A 16,471-nucleotide genomic window follows, 5' to 3' on the forward strand; every position below is an offset into this window, starting at 1 on the left:
GAAACAGAGACATGCACATATGCAGGTATTGTAGAAGTAGGTATTTACTTAACTGATGTCCTTGATTAACGTGGGTGTTTTGAAGGCGAAGGAATAGTTGATCTGATGCAATAACTCAGGCAGTTTGATTTCTCTGCTGTTCGTAAAGGGAAATGTACTTTGTAGAAGTGAATTCCTCAGTATATGGCAAAGGAGGTTTTTAGTCTGAATCATTCCTTTGAGGGATTTTAAACATTTGCCTCCCACATGCTACAATAATGCTCAGAAAGTGGCTTCGTTGGATGATCTGAGAAGCTGCATTCAGGCGCCTGACGGTTTACAAGAAATAAACACAACAGAGTGGTCTCAAATCATATAAATCCGAGATTTAACGGTAACAAGTCGGGAGGGGAGGGGGAAACCTGTGTGCAACATGGGAGCAGAAGCACTCACCCAGGAGCATTGGCCTCTGCAGTGTACGCTGAGCACGGCAGAGCTCAGCCTTCTCTCCAGACCTCCCATGCAGAACACAAGTTCACAGAAAAACAACTAGTTTTACGAGTGTCTGCTCAGACACATTGCCAGCAGGCAAGAGCACATTGGACATGCTCTATGAGTGGAGCTTTGCCTCTTAATGGCTGTGAGCGTGGCCTCGGCTTTCTTCACTTCTCAGTTTTTCTCTTGTGTTTATTTTAAGGGCAATTTTCACTCTCCTGTGTGCTTAGCTTCTCCTGGTACAGTAAAGCAGTTCAAGAAACACTTGACGGAGGCCGAGAGCATCCCACAGTGGTGAGGACATCTTTAACACCATGACTACAGCAAGCTGCATGAAAATCTGCTTCCAGTTGCCCTTTAATTTGGATGGATTTTGAACCCAGGGCCACACAGCAGTCCTCTTCTTCCCAGGCCCAGTCATCGCTGCTCTTCTTTCTAGTGGAGATGATGCTGTAGACTGGGTGCCATACACATGTCAGGCAAAGCTGGTAACCAAAGCGGTTTGGGAACTGGTGTTGCTCCTTGCCCCCAGTCACAGTGATCTTCATCCTTATTTTTGAAGGGATAAATGAGAATTTTCAGTCCTCAGTCACTCTAAAGTACACAACAAATAGAGCTGTAAACAACAGCTCAAAATGGTTCTGTCTCCTCCTGTATTAGAGACCATTCCTCCACCAGTTCTCCAGCCAGCAGCTCTGACTGAGTCAGCAAGGGAGCAAAGATTGCCACAGCATGTAACGGGCAAGGTGTGCAGCTGAGCTGGGATTAATACCTGCCCTCCCTCAGTGGGGAGTACAAGGCTATGAGTGACAGAAGTTTCCCAGAAGCACAGGTTTGTTTCTTGTCTTTGGACTGGTTGCTTTTCCCAATAGCCTTTGAGTGCAATGTTATTTTATGGTGTGGCACATCTGCCTTGTGTTTCAAATACGTCTCAGTGAGCATCAAAGTTGTGCCAAATGGCCTCTTAGCTGCATAAGTCTGCTGTAGACCATGAAGGAGATAGTGCAAGATTTCAGGTTTTGGAAGGACAGCTATCCTCCCTGTATAACCCCTTGTGACAGATAGTGCTGATGGTGGAAAAAGGATCCATCTGCATTCCTGAGTAGGAATGGAGCCCCTCCAGTGAGGTGGGAATCATACACCGTGCATCCTGTGGCAGTCAGATCTTTACATAGAGCAGTCTTGTAGGGACAACTGACTTCAATATGAGTAGCTCTGAGGTTCCTTGATCATGGAAATTATACAATGAGCACCAGTACCTGCTAAAAATACTGTTCCTCAGTGAAGTCAGAGAAGAAAACTGCACTTGTGAATAAGTAAAGCAAAGAACAGAAGGAATAAAAACCACGAGACTTTGCACAAGAAGAGAGGGAACACACCATCGAAATCCTGACCTTACTGATTTTTTACTCTTTGCTCAGTAGCTGAGGACAGAAATGTTCTCCAGGTGTAGGGAATCACTTGATTGTTCCTTGACTTCCCAGCATTTCGCTCTCCTGGGAGGGAACACCATTAGAAATGTGATAGATTCTTAAGTTATCAATCTGATTTCCCAAGTTTTAAGTTATTTTTTTGTAGTACTAAGTCTTAAGATTCATTTAGTTATACTAAGGTCTTCCATAGCTCGTTCTAGAGAGTGGTTGCAGCCTTCATACCGTGACATACAATTCCCATGAGGCCATAGGATTGCACCAATCTCAGAAAACTCAAGAGATCTGAGTCCCTAGAGCTTGCACTTAAATACTGAACTCTGCAAGTTTCCAGCATGTGTGTGCATGTGTGCTAGGTTTAATCTGCTTTCTCAGGTCCTTTACAGGTGTGTGAATACTGGCTGCTCATGACCTTGGAAAGTCAAGCCTTCAGGCAGTAACAGTACTGAAAAAGAGGAAGGAAGGAATGATTTGACAGTCTGACAGCAACATGTCCCCTTCGGGTTTGTGTGAGGCTGAGAGGATCTGTGCATGCTGGTGGTTAAAAATGCACTGGTGTTTGGATGTGCATGTAACTGTATTAAATGTACCTGTGTGCAATATCTATAGTAAACATATTACACACATTGTACATGTTGAAGGAAAGAGATGATTTTAAGAAGACAACATTTGGCAGTCATTCAAAAGAAAGGTGGTTGTGAAATCCCTCTGATCTGGATACAGCTGTGTCTGGCTGCTCACCAGCTCCTTAACAGTGCTGTTTTAAAGCATTACTGCAGTCACGTTGAGCTGGCATGAAGTGGGAGGCTCTTCCGTGCCCTCTGAGCAGGAAAACGGAGGTCTTTGAAGCTTCTGGCCTGAGGAAGATACTTCAAATTAATTTTCTGTGTAAGGAATCAACTGCTGAGAAACTAAATTTCACAGATAAATCCCACTAAAGAGGAGGAGACTACAGATGTCTGAATTGCTCAAGTGCCTTTTATTTCTGCTTTGCTAAATGAATTACTTCTGCTTACCTTTTCTCTTAAAGAGTCATAAAAAGATACAAAGGGATTTGTGAAATTAGGCATCCTTTATAAAAATTCAGTGTCTCAAGTTCTCCAACTGAGGAGCAGAAAAGGTGTATTTAGTAGAGATCCTTTCTGCTTTGGCTATGTCTATATTGCTACCAGAAAGTTTAAGTCTCTCAATCCAGCATTTACATCATAACTGCACTGGTGCAAAGCTCAGCAAAACCTTTCTGGAAAGCTACTTGGGCAGCCAGCCTGTATCAGCTGCACAGCCAGCACACTGGTGGTCCTCCAGCCAGCTGGGTTAAGGCTTGCTGTGGTGACTCAACGAGAGCTGTGGTCTTCGCCCACAAGTCCATCTCTTCTCACCAAAGGAGGTCTTCCACCCATTGACTTTTTGCAAAGAAACATTGCCAACTGCCTTATACAAGCAGTTTTATAACCTTGAAAATTTAATAAGAATTAAATTCTTACTAAATTTGTAATTAAGTTCTTGAGGCTGAAGCTGGGGGAGCTCCTTGGTAATGAGTGGTTGGGCCCAGTTTGTATTTTACAGTCTCTTCACATAAAGTCATTCTGTCTTTTTGATGTGTGCTCCAAGTTTGTCTCTGCAAATATAAATGTGCCTGAACACTTCTACTGATGGAGTCCCTCCTTGTAGGCATTAGAGCTTGGTTGTAAATGTTCTGCAGGAGTAAGTTCTGTGTTACAGGACATTTCAGAATGAACAGCTTGGCCCATGTTCAGCATGAACAGCTTGATCTGTGTTTAAAAACTGACAACTTAAGCTCTAATGTTAAAAACCAACTTGTTTCTGAGCATCTTCTGGGGAAAGAAACTGCTCAAAGGCACCTCATTATCTTTTTTTTCATATTTCACCAGAGTTGTTCTTTCATAGCCTTTGGCCATTACCAGTTGGCATTCCTCATCTCTTCCAACTTACGTATAACCTCAAAAGATGAGTCCCACTTTTGTTTTACTTTATATTCAATGTGATTTTTTTCTTCTTCTTCTTTGTCTGAGTATTTTGTGGTTTATAAAAACATAGAATCATAGAATAATTTTAGTTGGAAAAGACCTTTAAGATCATCAAGTCCAACTGTTGCCCTCACACTGCCAAGCCTGTCACTAAACCATGTCCCTCAGCACCTCATCTACACAGCTTTTAATTATCTCCAGGGATGGTGACTCCATCACCTCCCTGGGCAGCCTGTGCCAGTGTCAGACAACCCTCTCGGTGAAAAAGTTCTTCCTAATGTCTAATCTAAATGTCCCCTAGTGCAACTTGAGGCCATTTACTCATGTTCTGTCACTCATTACTTGGGAAACTGACCCCCACCTTGATTCAACCTCCTTTCAAGTGGTTGTAGAGAGCGATCATGTCTCCCCTCAGCCACTTCTCATAGGACTTGTTTTCTAGACCCTTCTCCAGCTCTGTTGTCTGTCTCTGGGCACGCTCCAGCACCTCAATGTCCTTCTTGTAGTGAAGGGCCCAAACTGAGCACAGTATTCAAGGTGTGACCTCACCAGCACCAAGTACAGGGGACAATCAGTTCTCTGGCACTGCTGGCCAAACTATTTCTGACACATGTCAGGATACTGTTGGCCTTCTTGGCCACCTGGACACACTGCTGGCTCATGTTCAGCTGGCTGTTGACCAGCACTCCCCGTTTTTTTTCTTCAGGGCAGCTTTCCAGCCACTCTGCCCCAAGCCTGTATCGTTGCATGGGGTTGTTGTGGCTCATGTGCAGCACTCAGCACTTGGCCTTTTTGAGCCTCATACAATTTGCCTCAGCCCATCCCTTCAGCCTGTCCAGGTCCTTCTGAAGCCTGGCCTCAAGCAGATCTACACACCCACCCAATTTGGAGTCATCTGCAAACTTACTGAGGGTGCATTCTATCCCCTCATCCAGACCATTGATAAAGATATTAAACAGAACTGGCCCCTGAGCCTTAGGGAACAGCACTGGTGACTGACCAACAACTGGATTTAACTCCATTCACCACCACTCTCTGGGCTTGGCCATCCAGACAGTTTTCCACCCAATGAAGAGTATGTCCATCCAAGTCATGAACAGACAGTTTCTCCAGGAGGATGCTGTGGGTGATGGTGTCAAAGGCTTCACTAAAGTCCAGGCAGACTGCATCCACAGCATTTCCCTCATCCACAGAGAGCCCTGGAGCAGGCCAGCATCTCTTAGAGATTCATCTCATTAAATTTTCATAAACCCACTTCCTATACCAGTCAACTGCAATTTTTTCTTCCATGAGTATTTGCAGACATTAACAAACCAAGTCAATCCCATATGCTTGAGACACCTTATCCCATAAGTGGCTAAGCATCTGAGCAACCGATGGATTTAAGGAAAACAGTTGGATATATGTAGCCCTGATTTGCTGTCACTGCCATGTGTCTTGTCTGCAGAAGAACCCCATCTCTCTTAACCTCTTTTCAGATGGAAAATGGTATTTTGTCCAGCAGCCAAGGGGAAATGCAAGCATCCTGGTGGAAAACAAGCTGTTTCAAAACTCTGGCTGCAAGCTACCCACACATCACAGTTGTCAGCCCGGCTGCACATGCATAGTTGCAGGGAATAAAATAGAGAGGACCTTCTGTTCCTGTTCAGAAAGGTCTCTACCCATTCACCTACACCAAAGGATTGTCATCAGCTGCCAGTATTAATTTGTTCTCCTGTGTAGATTTCCAGCCAAAGGAGGGTAAAATAACTAATTCTATCCAAGAGGAGCACTTGCAATGCAAATGCTAACCCATATATTGCAAAGCATTAATGCAACCTGCTTCAAGATTACTTGGGGTAATTTCTGATTTCATCTATTCGTCGTTTCCCTAAATTAACTTCTGGGAAGAGAAGCTGAAATATCAGTATGGGGAAAATAAAATAGGAGAAACAAAGCTCATTTTTATTTTGAGACTGTCCTTCCCTTGTACTAGCAGTTTATTTAAAGAGGAGTCTGGAATAATCCAGTTTAAGCAAAGCAGAGAGCTCTACTGAAGCCAAACTCTGTGTGGGTGTGCTTTTGTCAGGGCTCCCAGAAGAGGAGGGCAGGAAAAGCTGTTAGTCAGACTTCAGATATTGCAGGAGATGTTGGTTATGCAGTAGCTGGCGTTTTTCCTTGGCATACCGGTACAGAGCCACTACTACTGTGGTATACTGAGAGAGGTTGTATCCCATTGGGAAAATCCTCAGATAACCTCAGGTTCTGCTCTTCTTTCATTGTAAATCCTAAGGATATGTGACTGGAAGAGATGCCCACTGCAAGGGCCTGGCAGTTGGGAATGTGTCTCTGCTCCTCTACCTCTTCTTGTTTCACCTTGTGCTGTGTTAGTGGAGCAGGCCCTAGGCTGGGATCTGGTGGCATTGCTTTGTGCTAACTGGGAGGATTATGTTGCATATGGGGTGGTCATAGCAGCTGGACCCAGGCTTAAAGCCACAACAGTCATCAGATATAGATCCCACAGAGGAACAATCACTGTGGGTCATTGCTTATTGCAACATTTGCAGAGAATTACCTACATGCTGAATTTTCTCACCGTGAGTTGTCTCTTGATGCTTTGGACTTCTTAGAGTTCAGAAAGGCATGCATAAGTATAAATCTTGGCATTATCTCAGTTTACTTTCGTAATCTGTTTAAATAATGTGGTCTTTTTCCTAAGTACATTGCTCTTTAAAGTTTCTATGGCAACAGCATAGCTAAGGATGTGTTAAATAAAAGTAATTTGGGCATTAAAAGCAGGTGATTACGTTCCTTCGAAAAAGAATCAAATAAGTTGATGATTAGCCCTTGAAACAGCAGGTGAGACTAACAAAGAGGATGAGGTGCAACTCAGTTTCCACTGGTGGATTTGAACGTGTAAGCATCCTCTTTCTTTGTTTTGTATCAGTGGATTTGATTTTTAATTATTTGGCTTGAAGATAATGAATGATTTTGTGGTATTTATAGAAAACTGCATTTTTCCAAGTTCTACACTCTAAAATCCATGTCTGTACTGGTTTGCAGTAAGCACCAGAACACTGATGGTTGGTTATATACAGGAATATTAATTACATTTCATATGGTGACAAATAAATTAAAACTAAATATAGCTTTTATTTTGTTTTAAAGAGGGTAGTTAGACATTTGTTTCCTAGATATATGAGAATGCCTGTAGGCAATAAAGAGAGCCCTAAAGTTTGGATCTTGTAGGGATATTGATTGGTATGTTCAGGGTATATTTCAGATATTTACCCTCTGCTTCCCCTCTCCAAGGAGATCCTCCCCCGGTCAATTCTTTCCATTGATTTTGAGTCTGCCTGCTCAGAAGCAGAAAATGTTGATGCTGGTGGGGAAAGTACAGGAACAGCAATCGATTGCAAATGCATTTTACGATACTCCACTCCCGTCTTTGAAAGGGGAAAGTTTATTCATGGCAGAAGATCTCCGATTTTCCCCTTTAAACATATCAATCAAAGTGACAGGGATTTGCAGACTCCTGAACAGTTTGGTTTTCTCTGAAGAGACCCCTTTTCTTTGTTTTCTTTCTCCCTACAGACAGCGAGATCATTCCTCCCGACTGCCTGCGGCCCCGCTCCTTCACCGCCATCCGCCGGCCCTCGCTGCGGCGGGAGACGGAGGACACGCGCCTCTCGGTCAGCCTCTGCGACCTCAACCTGCAGGAAGAGACCTTCCACGTGACAGCCACCACCTGTCCCATCCCACAGAACTCCCTCAACTCCCAGCACTCCCACCTCCTTCCGTCCCAGCTGGAGAGCGACCTCCGCTTCCACCACCTCCGGGGACCCCACGTCAAAATCCTCGACGACCAAACCGTGGCCCGTCTGGAGCACGCCCGGGAGGAGAGGACTTTGGTTTTCACCAGCAGACCCCTTCGGATCAACGAAACCATTTTTGTCAAAATCAACAAGTCCAACGCGGTGCGCACGGGGACGTTGTCCTACGGGGTGACGTCCTGCGACCCCGGCACTTTGCGCCCCAGCGACCTCCCCTACAACCCCGAGTCCTTGGTGGACAGGAAGGAGTTCTGGGCCATCTGCCGAGTCTTGGTGCCCCTGCAGAGCGGAGACATCCTGGGATTTATGGTGAATTCAGATGGTGAGCTGCACCTGAGTCACAACGGTGCTGGCACTGGCATGCAGGTCTGCGTGGACTGTTCCCAGCCCCTCTGGATGTTCTTCGTTTTACACGGCGCAGTCATGCAAATCCGATTGTTGGGTAAGTTGGACTCCCTTTTTCCAAACCTATGCCCAAGAAAGCAAGGGGAGGGGATACATCATGAGGGGAAGGGTAGAGAGCAGAGAAGAGCTGCCTCTCTGCTCTAAGGTTGGGGTACAAATTTTGTGTTTATAAAAGGAAAATAGAACCAAGCAAAGATACATGCATAGCACATGGATATGAGTTACAAATCTTGCCTCTTTGTGCTTTTCTAGCATCCTTCACTTGGTCTCAAAGCTCTCTCCAGATAATGAATTAAGAGACCTCCATTAAAGTGCAGATGAGTTGCCACTGACCTAGGAGAAACAAGGAAGGGGGAGAGGTGCTGTAGGTTGAAGTAATGGCGGGAATGAGCAGCAGGAAAATGAAATCTGATGCCATTTTCTGTGTGTTAGCTATCTGTCATGAGTAGCTCCCAAAAAGAATGCTCCCCTTGCTTTCCCCAAGCTTGTATGTGAGAGGCTGGCTAGCAAGCAGAGAGGAAGCCCCGTGCCTTCATGATCCCTGCAGTGTGCAGAGTGTGGCACTGACCAACTCACCAGGAGAGGGGTATTCTTGTCCTTCAGCTCTGTTTAAGGGAGTGTAGCTGGTACAGGCTGATGGATCTCTTAAGAACTGTCTTCTTGGTTTTTTTGCTGGTTTTAAGCTCTGTTAACTGAAGTACTTAATTTAAATGCTGCAAGTCATGTTTTGAATGTGTGGAGGGAAAAGTCTTGAAGTAGCATTTGCTCCAGATCAAATTTTGTCTCTTTGTGTGCATTTGTGTGTATGTTGGTCACAAGTGTAGGATGGTTTCGGCCATGAATTTGGACCATGTCATGGTCCTACTGGTGTCAGTGTCAGAAAGTAAATGATAGATTCTGAGGACTCGATGTAAGCCTTAGTCTTCTAACTAAGTAGTCTTAGTAAGTCTCTAACTGGTGATGATTTAAAGTTTCTCCTTTTTTGTTTATGTTCCTTTTTGCTTAAAATCCTCACTACTAAAATGCCCCTTTTATCCAGCAGGGCAAAAAAACCCCAAACAACAAACCCAAAAGCCAGCTAACACCTCCTTTTTTAGGACTTACAGATGGTCTTTGAAGATAAATTGTGGTGAACACACACATCTGTCTGCAGGGTCCAGTTCACTGTAATCACAATTTGAAATGCCCTATATAATTTGCTTAAAGCTGACCATGGGCCTATGCTGTGAGTGTTTTGTGCTTGTTAAAGGCTCACAGATGACAAATATAATGCTTTAATTTATTTCCAGGAGCCTGAGACTCAATCCTTGATAATTCAGACTGATTACATTTGTTGTGGGTACTGTACATAATCCATGGCTAGCTCTGCTCTCCACCAACATGTCATTGTGATAATGGTAGGTGAAGTGAAACAGATCTCAGTAAAGCAGGAGATTAAATGCTCCTGTATACGTTAGAAGGAAAACATCCTCAGGTCATCCTCAGGTAAAACCAAGTCATGAACCAGTGCTTCCTTTCACATGAAATCACTAATTCTGGGAGTTTTACACAGAGAGAGCAGCCTGCTTGCAATGGGTCCTGAAATAGGGAGTGAGGTTGTATCACACCAGAGGGACAGAATCACATCCTCAGACAGAATCCAACAGAACATGGACTTGAACACAAGCCTCCTGCATCCTGGGAAAACCTCTTGCTGCACATACCCTGTGTGTCTCCTCCCTACCTGCTCACAAGCTCAGCCCAATCCAGTACACTTCTAGGGCATGTTTTACATAAATCTCTGTTTGCATCCATGAAATGAAATCTGCTGAGCTGGAAAACTCCTCACTACCCTGTCATTCTGTCATTCTGTGTGTACCCTGATCAAGGTGAACCTGCTTTAGAGGGGGGTTAGACTAGGTGGTCTCTAGAGGTCTCTTCCAACCCCAACCATCTGTGATTTGTGACCATGTAACAGAATTGGTCACTGAAGAGAAGCTGAAAATGGGGTATTGTTCTTCAGTGAGATGTAGGTGAAAAGAACTCGACTTTGCTGACCTTGCCTCTCTCAAGGAAAGGGCAGGACCCTACTGAATGTACAGCTTTATCCACATCAGCTTGAGCAGCAAGCTGAGGTCTCCTGGCTAAAAGCAATGAAATTGGAACTTGCCTATAATCTTTAATAGGTAGTAAATACAAAAAGAGCATTTCAGACTTGTGTTTCCAGTATAACAAATCTGGGAGCAGTATCAGTACAATATCAATGCAGTGCCACTGCCCAGAGAAGAGTACTGACACTCTCCCACCACTACACATCTCTGCAGCTGCAGTAATTATATGGATCAGCGATATCCCAACAGAAGGCACACAAAAGAATGAACTCCCATCTCTATCTTCTGCAACGTTATTAGGGAGGTGATGTGCACTGTTTGCACTGCAGTGGAACAGATTATGGTGCTTGCCATAATATCTGTCATTATAATATTATAAAGTGTTCATCTTTCTAATGACAAGCTCCATCTTCAGAGTGCAAACAGAAGTAATTTTGTATGATCTGGCTTTTGTAGTTTGAGCTTTATATCACAGGAGGAGACATGTTTATAGTAATCTTTTTCTAGTTTTGATAGAAAAAGTGAAGTTCTATATCCTTGAAAGAGAGGAGACACAAATACTGCAAGAGGCATAATTGTACCAAACCTGTGTTAAATAGAAGATGTCGTTCTGTTTCTGGGGGCGCACCATTACTAGATTAATCAAAGCAATGTTACGCAGTATTAATGGAACATTACTCAAGCTTTTCTGTTTTGTTTGGAGGATGGAGAAGGTGGAGAGCAGCAATGCCACTCTTGCATCTAGAAAAGGTTGATTTTTGACTTAAAGAACAACATAGCTCAGTGTATTGATCACTGGAGACTGCATTTCATGCCTGAGGTGGGTTATTCGGTCTTGATCCAGAGCAGGACCAAGCTCAGGTCTCTCCTGGCTTGTGGCTTTACCACAGAAGCTGGTAGTTGCTGACTCCAGTTGTTCTACAGTGTTGGGGACACGACATTTCTTTATGAATCTAAATATCAGGGGCAACCATCTCCACTCAAGCGATTGGTCTTACAAGAACGCTCCAAGAGAGGAGGGCAGTGTGGGGTTGGTTTGATACAGTAAAGAATTCTGACTTCTGTTTCCATCTTATCCATTTGGCACCATATACTGGTAATATATTTGCTGTAGGGGAAATGAAAAGCAGAAAATAAAGATGAGGTTGGAAACATTATTTTTCTTTCTGTCACCTCAGCAAAGGGAGAAACAACCCAAGCACCACCATAGCACAGTGAGAGGCTATAGTCATCTGTAGTGGGAGGTGGAAGGATGTCATTTTGTTGCACATAAAAGGTTAAAAGGCAACTTGACGGCATGGAGGGAAGATAAATAAAAGAGGAGGGCACTTTAATGTAGCAGATAATAGCATGAAAAATATCAAGCTGCTGGAAAGTGAAGGGGCACAAATTTAAATTAAACAGAAGTGAAGGTAATTAGCTACAGAAACCAGCTACTGAGGGAGGCAATAGATCTTTTTGTCAGGATTAGAAGCCCTTCTAAATATTTTATGTGTAAAGTACTGGTCTTAATTCAGAAATTCTCTGAGTTAGGCACAAAAAGACAATGAAACAGAAGCTCAGATCATTAGGCATGTAGAAATGAAACAGTCTTTGCATAGCCTTTAGGAATTCCATTAGTTCAGGCGTGGGGTAGATTTTTTCAGGCACCATTCCTGTACAGTCAACAAAACCAGCATATTAAATTTGATTTACTGCTTTCAGCTTTTTCTCACACACAGTTTTATCGACAGCTCTGAAAGGTTGAAATGAGCCAGTCTGGGTACGTTGGTCTGGTTTTGGTGGTGTAATTCATTTATGAAGCTGAATTGAATGACCCCATAAGGTTCTAAAATGTATGACTCATGTCTGGAGGAGCTATCACAGCAATGAGTTTATATATTTAGTGTTTGGGGATCCATATGGTTGGAGATATTCTTCCATTTTCTTTTGTCTCAAGAGTGAATCACCAGCATGTAAAATATCTTCCTTCATCTCCTTTATTTTGTTTTTTGTTTATGTGGGGTTTTTTTAATGTGTGTGGTTTTTCTTGTGAATTTCATCCTTTCCAGTAATTCTTTTGAGCAGTAAAATAATGTGTTCCATCAACAGTCATACTAATGAAGCCAAGTTGCCAAGTTATCTCTATCCTTTTGATCCATGCACTTCAGTAACTCCATCCCTGCCAGAACAGCTGCACAATAATGCAGCTCTCTGGATGTCTCCTAACAGTGGCCAAGAGCCAGCAGTACACCTGAAAAAAACAACCCAGGAGCGAGCATTTGGTGTGGGTAAGTCAGCATTCATATCCATGCTGGGTAGATGCAGAGTGTGTGGGCCCTCCTTTACCAGGGGCATATGAGTTGGGACTCCTACTTAATTGCCCATTGCAAAATATTTAGAAATCAGTTGTTGCTGAGGTTTCCATCTTTCTTTCAGACTTTCTTGAAATTGGACAATGGGCTCAAAACTAGGGGGACATGAGGAAGAGTGAGCTGACCTTGCAGACAGAACTATTAATCCTTGGTTCCTTGGGATCTATGACAACAGCAATCAGCAAAGGACCAAATCAGCAGCTAGTTCAGCAGAGTACTGTGGGACAAAAGGCGCTGGCAAAGCACTCTTTAGGTCAACACTGAAGATCTTTAAGATCTTGAAGTGATTTGGAGTGGCCTCAGTGCCAGTGTGTAGAGGCAAACTGCAAGCAATCCCATTACAGGCAGACCCACTCAAAGCTGTGTCCATCTTAGTGGTGGTCAGACTTGGCAGACTGGGTAGTGTTGTCCATGTTACAATAGAAACCTTGTCCTGAGGAACCAACAACCAACTGGAAAGAGCTACAGTTTCATGGGTGAACAGAGTAGTGTCTTGCTTAAGTGACACAGAGCAATAGTTTACCAAGGGAAGTTACTTTGCCTCCTTCGGAGACATTTGCCCAAAGTTTACCATTTTGCTTGGACTTTTGCTCCATCCCAGTTGAGTGACCAGCTGTCCATGGACCACTGGTGATTCCCAGGCTATATCTGAGCCTTGAAGATTGTCCTCTCCTTTCTAGCCAGGATTATTGCTCAGTATCCCAGGATTCTTCGCTTATCTTGCTGATATATTTCCTGCAACTACTGTCTCTAGATTAACTCTGAGGGAGACTTTCTCCTCTTTCCTCTGATTTCTGCTGCAGCACTTGTCTGGCCTGATCCTCCTAAGAATCTGTAGGGCTTTTTGGGAGCCGATTCCCATCTCATCCACTGTCTTCCCAGGCTTTTGTCCATTTCTTTGTAAACAATTTTCTTCGCCTCTGCTCATTCCTTGACTGTCCCAGGACTCCAGCATCCCACTGCTGAGTGTCTGTCCCTTCCAAAAAACTCCTCCACTCGGAGTGCAGTTATATACTTTGCACATGCAATTACTGCAGGAGGCGTACAAAATATTTAAGTGATAGTTGGTGTATACAGTTGTTGCACACATTGTCCATATCACAGGCAGTAGGTACAGCTTCTAGAACAGTATCTCACATGGGTGAGAAGAATCTGAGATCTTGGTTCTCCAGCTCTGAACTTAGAAGCTTCTCCCGTTTGACAGAAGATAGTTCTTTGCAGCAGCAAATCACACACTCTCATTTCTGATCTCAGAGGTGGCCAGTACATTACCCATTTGGGAACCTGATCCTTCTTCACCTTGGTTCATTCCAGCCATGTGGGAACTGATGAGTTAAACACAGCACAGGAGAAGCCTGATAAATACATAGCATTGTTGCATGGAAATGCATGTAATGCATCTCTAACACACACTCAAGTAGAGGTGCCCCAGTTATCATCCATGTTGTGTTTTTAAAATTTTGTGCAGTTGTGTCCTCATTGAGCTGACTGGGATCTTACAGACCTGTACTGTGTGTGGCACTTAACTGCCTGGAGTTCCTGTGCACTGCAGGCTATATGTGTTTTATGGTGTTAGAGATGAGGTGGGAAGGAAGAGAGTTAATATTCAGTGCCTCTTGGAAAAAAATCCACTTGTATTAATTGATGCCTCTTCATAAACCCTACTATGGTTATATCTTTCATTGAAAGTGAAGTATGCATTGCTGTTGAAGAGCTGCACAAGAGCATGACAGTATCTGTAACTTCTGGGCCTGATTCTAGCACTGCACAAGGCTCTTCATTTACATCCTGGTTTACAGTCATTATTCTAAAGGAGAATTAGCACAAAGAGAAGCTGTTGTGTTAGAGAGAACGAGTTGCTTTAAAACTTATGCCTTGGAAAACTTCATGGTCATGGAGAGTTGGATGCAGCCAAATGCTTGTCTCTTGTGGTCAGCGTCAGCAATGTCAGGGTTAATACCTGCTCGTGGCACCTTTGTACCATCCCACTATAGATCTCCTCACATCTGACTCTTGCCAGGGGTGACTCTGTGAGTGTTAGCCTGTGTACTGAGGTATCACAGCATCTGGGTGATGGCTGGGTAAAGCAAGCTCAGACCTTCTCTAAGCAACAGCCACGGGACTTGCAAATGTCTTGTTCTCTTCACGCTCTCCTCCACAAGAACAGCAATGATTATCATCACTAGGATAATAAACTGTCCGTGCCTGCAGTGAGATGTTCATAGGAAGTGATGTATAGATCTCCCTTATCTCATAATGCCTGTGCCTGCCTACAGTGAAGGCATGGAGTGTGGGGTCAGACACCAGCCTCTTTGAAAGGCAACATCTCTGTCAGGACAGATAAGATCTGCCAGTTCTTTGAATTAACACTAACTCATGTCAGTTAGTGGCAGATCTTCTGGCTACTGTGAGAGTGGCGTTGCAGACTAAACTCTTTATTTTCTTTCTTAGTCAGGTGTCTTTTCCTCCAGCAGAAATACAGAGCAGTGCTGACCAGGGAAAGTGAGAGTATTTGTTCCCTGTATGCATCCACCACCCTATTTATACAGATGCCTCCTGGAGAAGCACAAGGCTTGGAGGTGCTGGGTTAGGCAGTGATTTTCCTTTTGCTCACAGAACTGCTTTTGCTGTGGTCTCCCAAATACTCTGAGCCAAACAGCTTTTTCGAAATCTGGAAAAGGTGCTGTTTATGAACAGAAACAGTTTTAGTCAGAGTAATTAATACCTGTGACCTTTTAGAGGGCTTTGTGTTGTTTTTCTTGAACAGGATGCAAGCTCCAACTCCTTTTTCATGTGGTTCAGCTACTTAATCAGCTTCTTTTTTACCTCTTCGTGATCTAAGCGTCTGTCTTGGTGCTTTGTGGGTCTAGCATTTCTCAGGTTGAGAGATGGAGGCCCATTAGAGGCTCTTTCACTTCTGTTCAGCTAGATGTACATTCCATGGTGTTTGTGCCCTCAGGATTTTGCAAGATGAAGTGCTAAGAGCTCAGGTCAGAAAATAGACCCTGTGAGTTTGCTGTGTGCTCTCAGTATTCAGACAGCACATTGGGCTCGGGCTCTAGAAGTTGCTGAATCAAAAACTTCCATGGTGCCTGGAGCCTTCGTGTTTCTCCTGCTTAGCTGGAGTGTGCATACAACTGCAGGAGAGTAACAGATATGCTGGTGCCCTCCTGCCCTTCAGGACACAGCAGACAGCAATGTGCCAGGGAAGCCACAAAGTACATAACTTTTCTGATCCATGTGAAAGTCTGAACTGGTTCTCCATGTAATTTGGGTCTAACTTTTACTTCCCTGAAGAGTGACACCCATCTGCAAATGTAAGCCTTATGGGTTTACATGCAAAATCTGCCAGGCTGCTTTTTAACCTATTTCTGGACATTTCTGTAACATAATGCAAAATCCCTTATGGTTTCATGGGCTTGCAAAGAACAAAATGTAATATTGTTCTATTCAGAACAGTTTTTAAATCCTGTAGGAAATACTTGAATGCAAAAAAAAACCCCATGGATCATCAACTGATGTCAGTCACCTGAGAGGCAGAGATGAGCTGCAGCACAGAGGCTGGGCTCTGAGACCATGGTTGGCCAAAAAACATTGAGCCCAAGGGGAAGGAAGCTCTGGTTTCTGGTCAATGCAGTATTGTTCCCATCACCGTGGGAACATAATAAGTGGCTGTGTAAATACATGTATTTTACAGCATTCAGCAGTGATGGATGAGCTTACATCCTTCCCTACCATTATTGTTGACCTTTAACTACCATGTGCCCAGGCAGCAACAGGTGCTTTGTTCCTTTGTTTTAGCATGATGGATTCCAAAGTCTCTGTTGGGCAAGAGCTGGCCCTGGGGAACAGAACAGCTCTCCTGCAGCCTTGGCTGAAGTCAAGGAAATGTGGTAATGTGCAGAAAGGTATATGGCT

At 43.9% G+C, this 16,471-nt stretch overlaps 1 protein-coding gene across 1 annotated transcript in view; it reads left to right on the forward strand.

Annotated features, from left to right (window-relative positions):
• The window catches only part of NEURL1 (neuralized E3 ubiquitin protein ligase 1), a 90,128-nt gene that overhangs the window by 62,696 nt on the left and 10,961 nt on the right, over positions 1–16,471 (forward strand). Inside the window, exon 4 of the mRNA XM_062001346.1 lies at positions 7,466–8,146. Coding sequence (XP_061857330.1) covers positions 7,466–8,146 — 681 coding nt within the window. The remainder of the gene's footprint in view (positions 1–7,465; positions 8,147–16,471) is intronic.

This window comes from Colius striatus, chromosome 8 (genome assembly GCF_028858725.1).
Source record: "Colius striatus isolate bColStr4 chromosome 8, bColStr4.1.hap1, whole genome shotgun sequence".
In the NCBI taxonomy this organism is placed as follows: domain Eukaryota; kingdom Metazoa; phylum Chordata; class Aves; order Coliiformes; family Coliidae; genus Colius; species Colius striatus.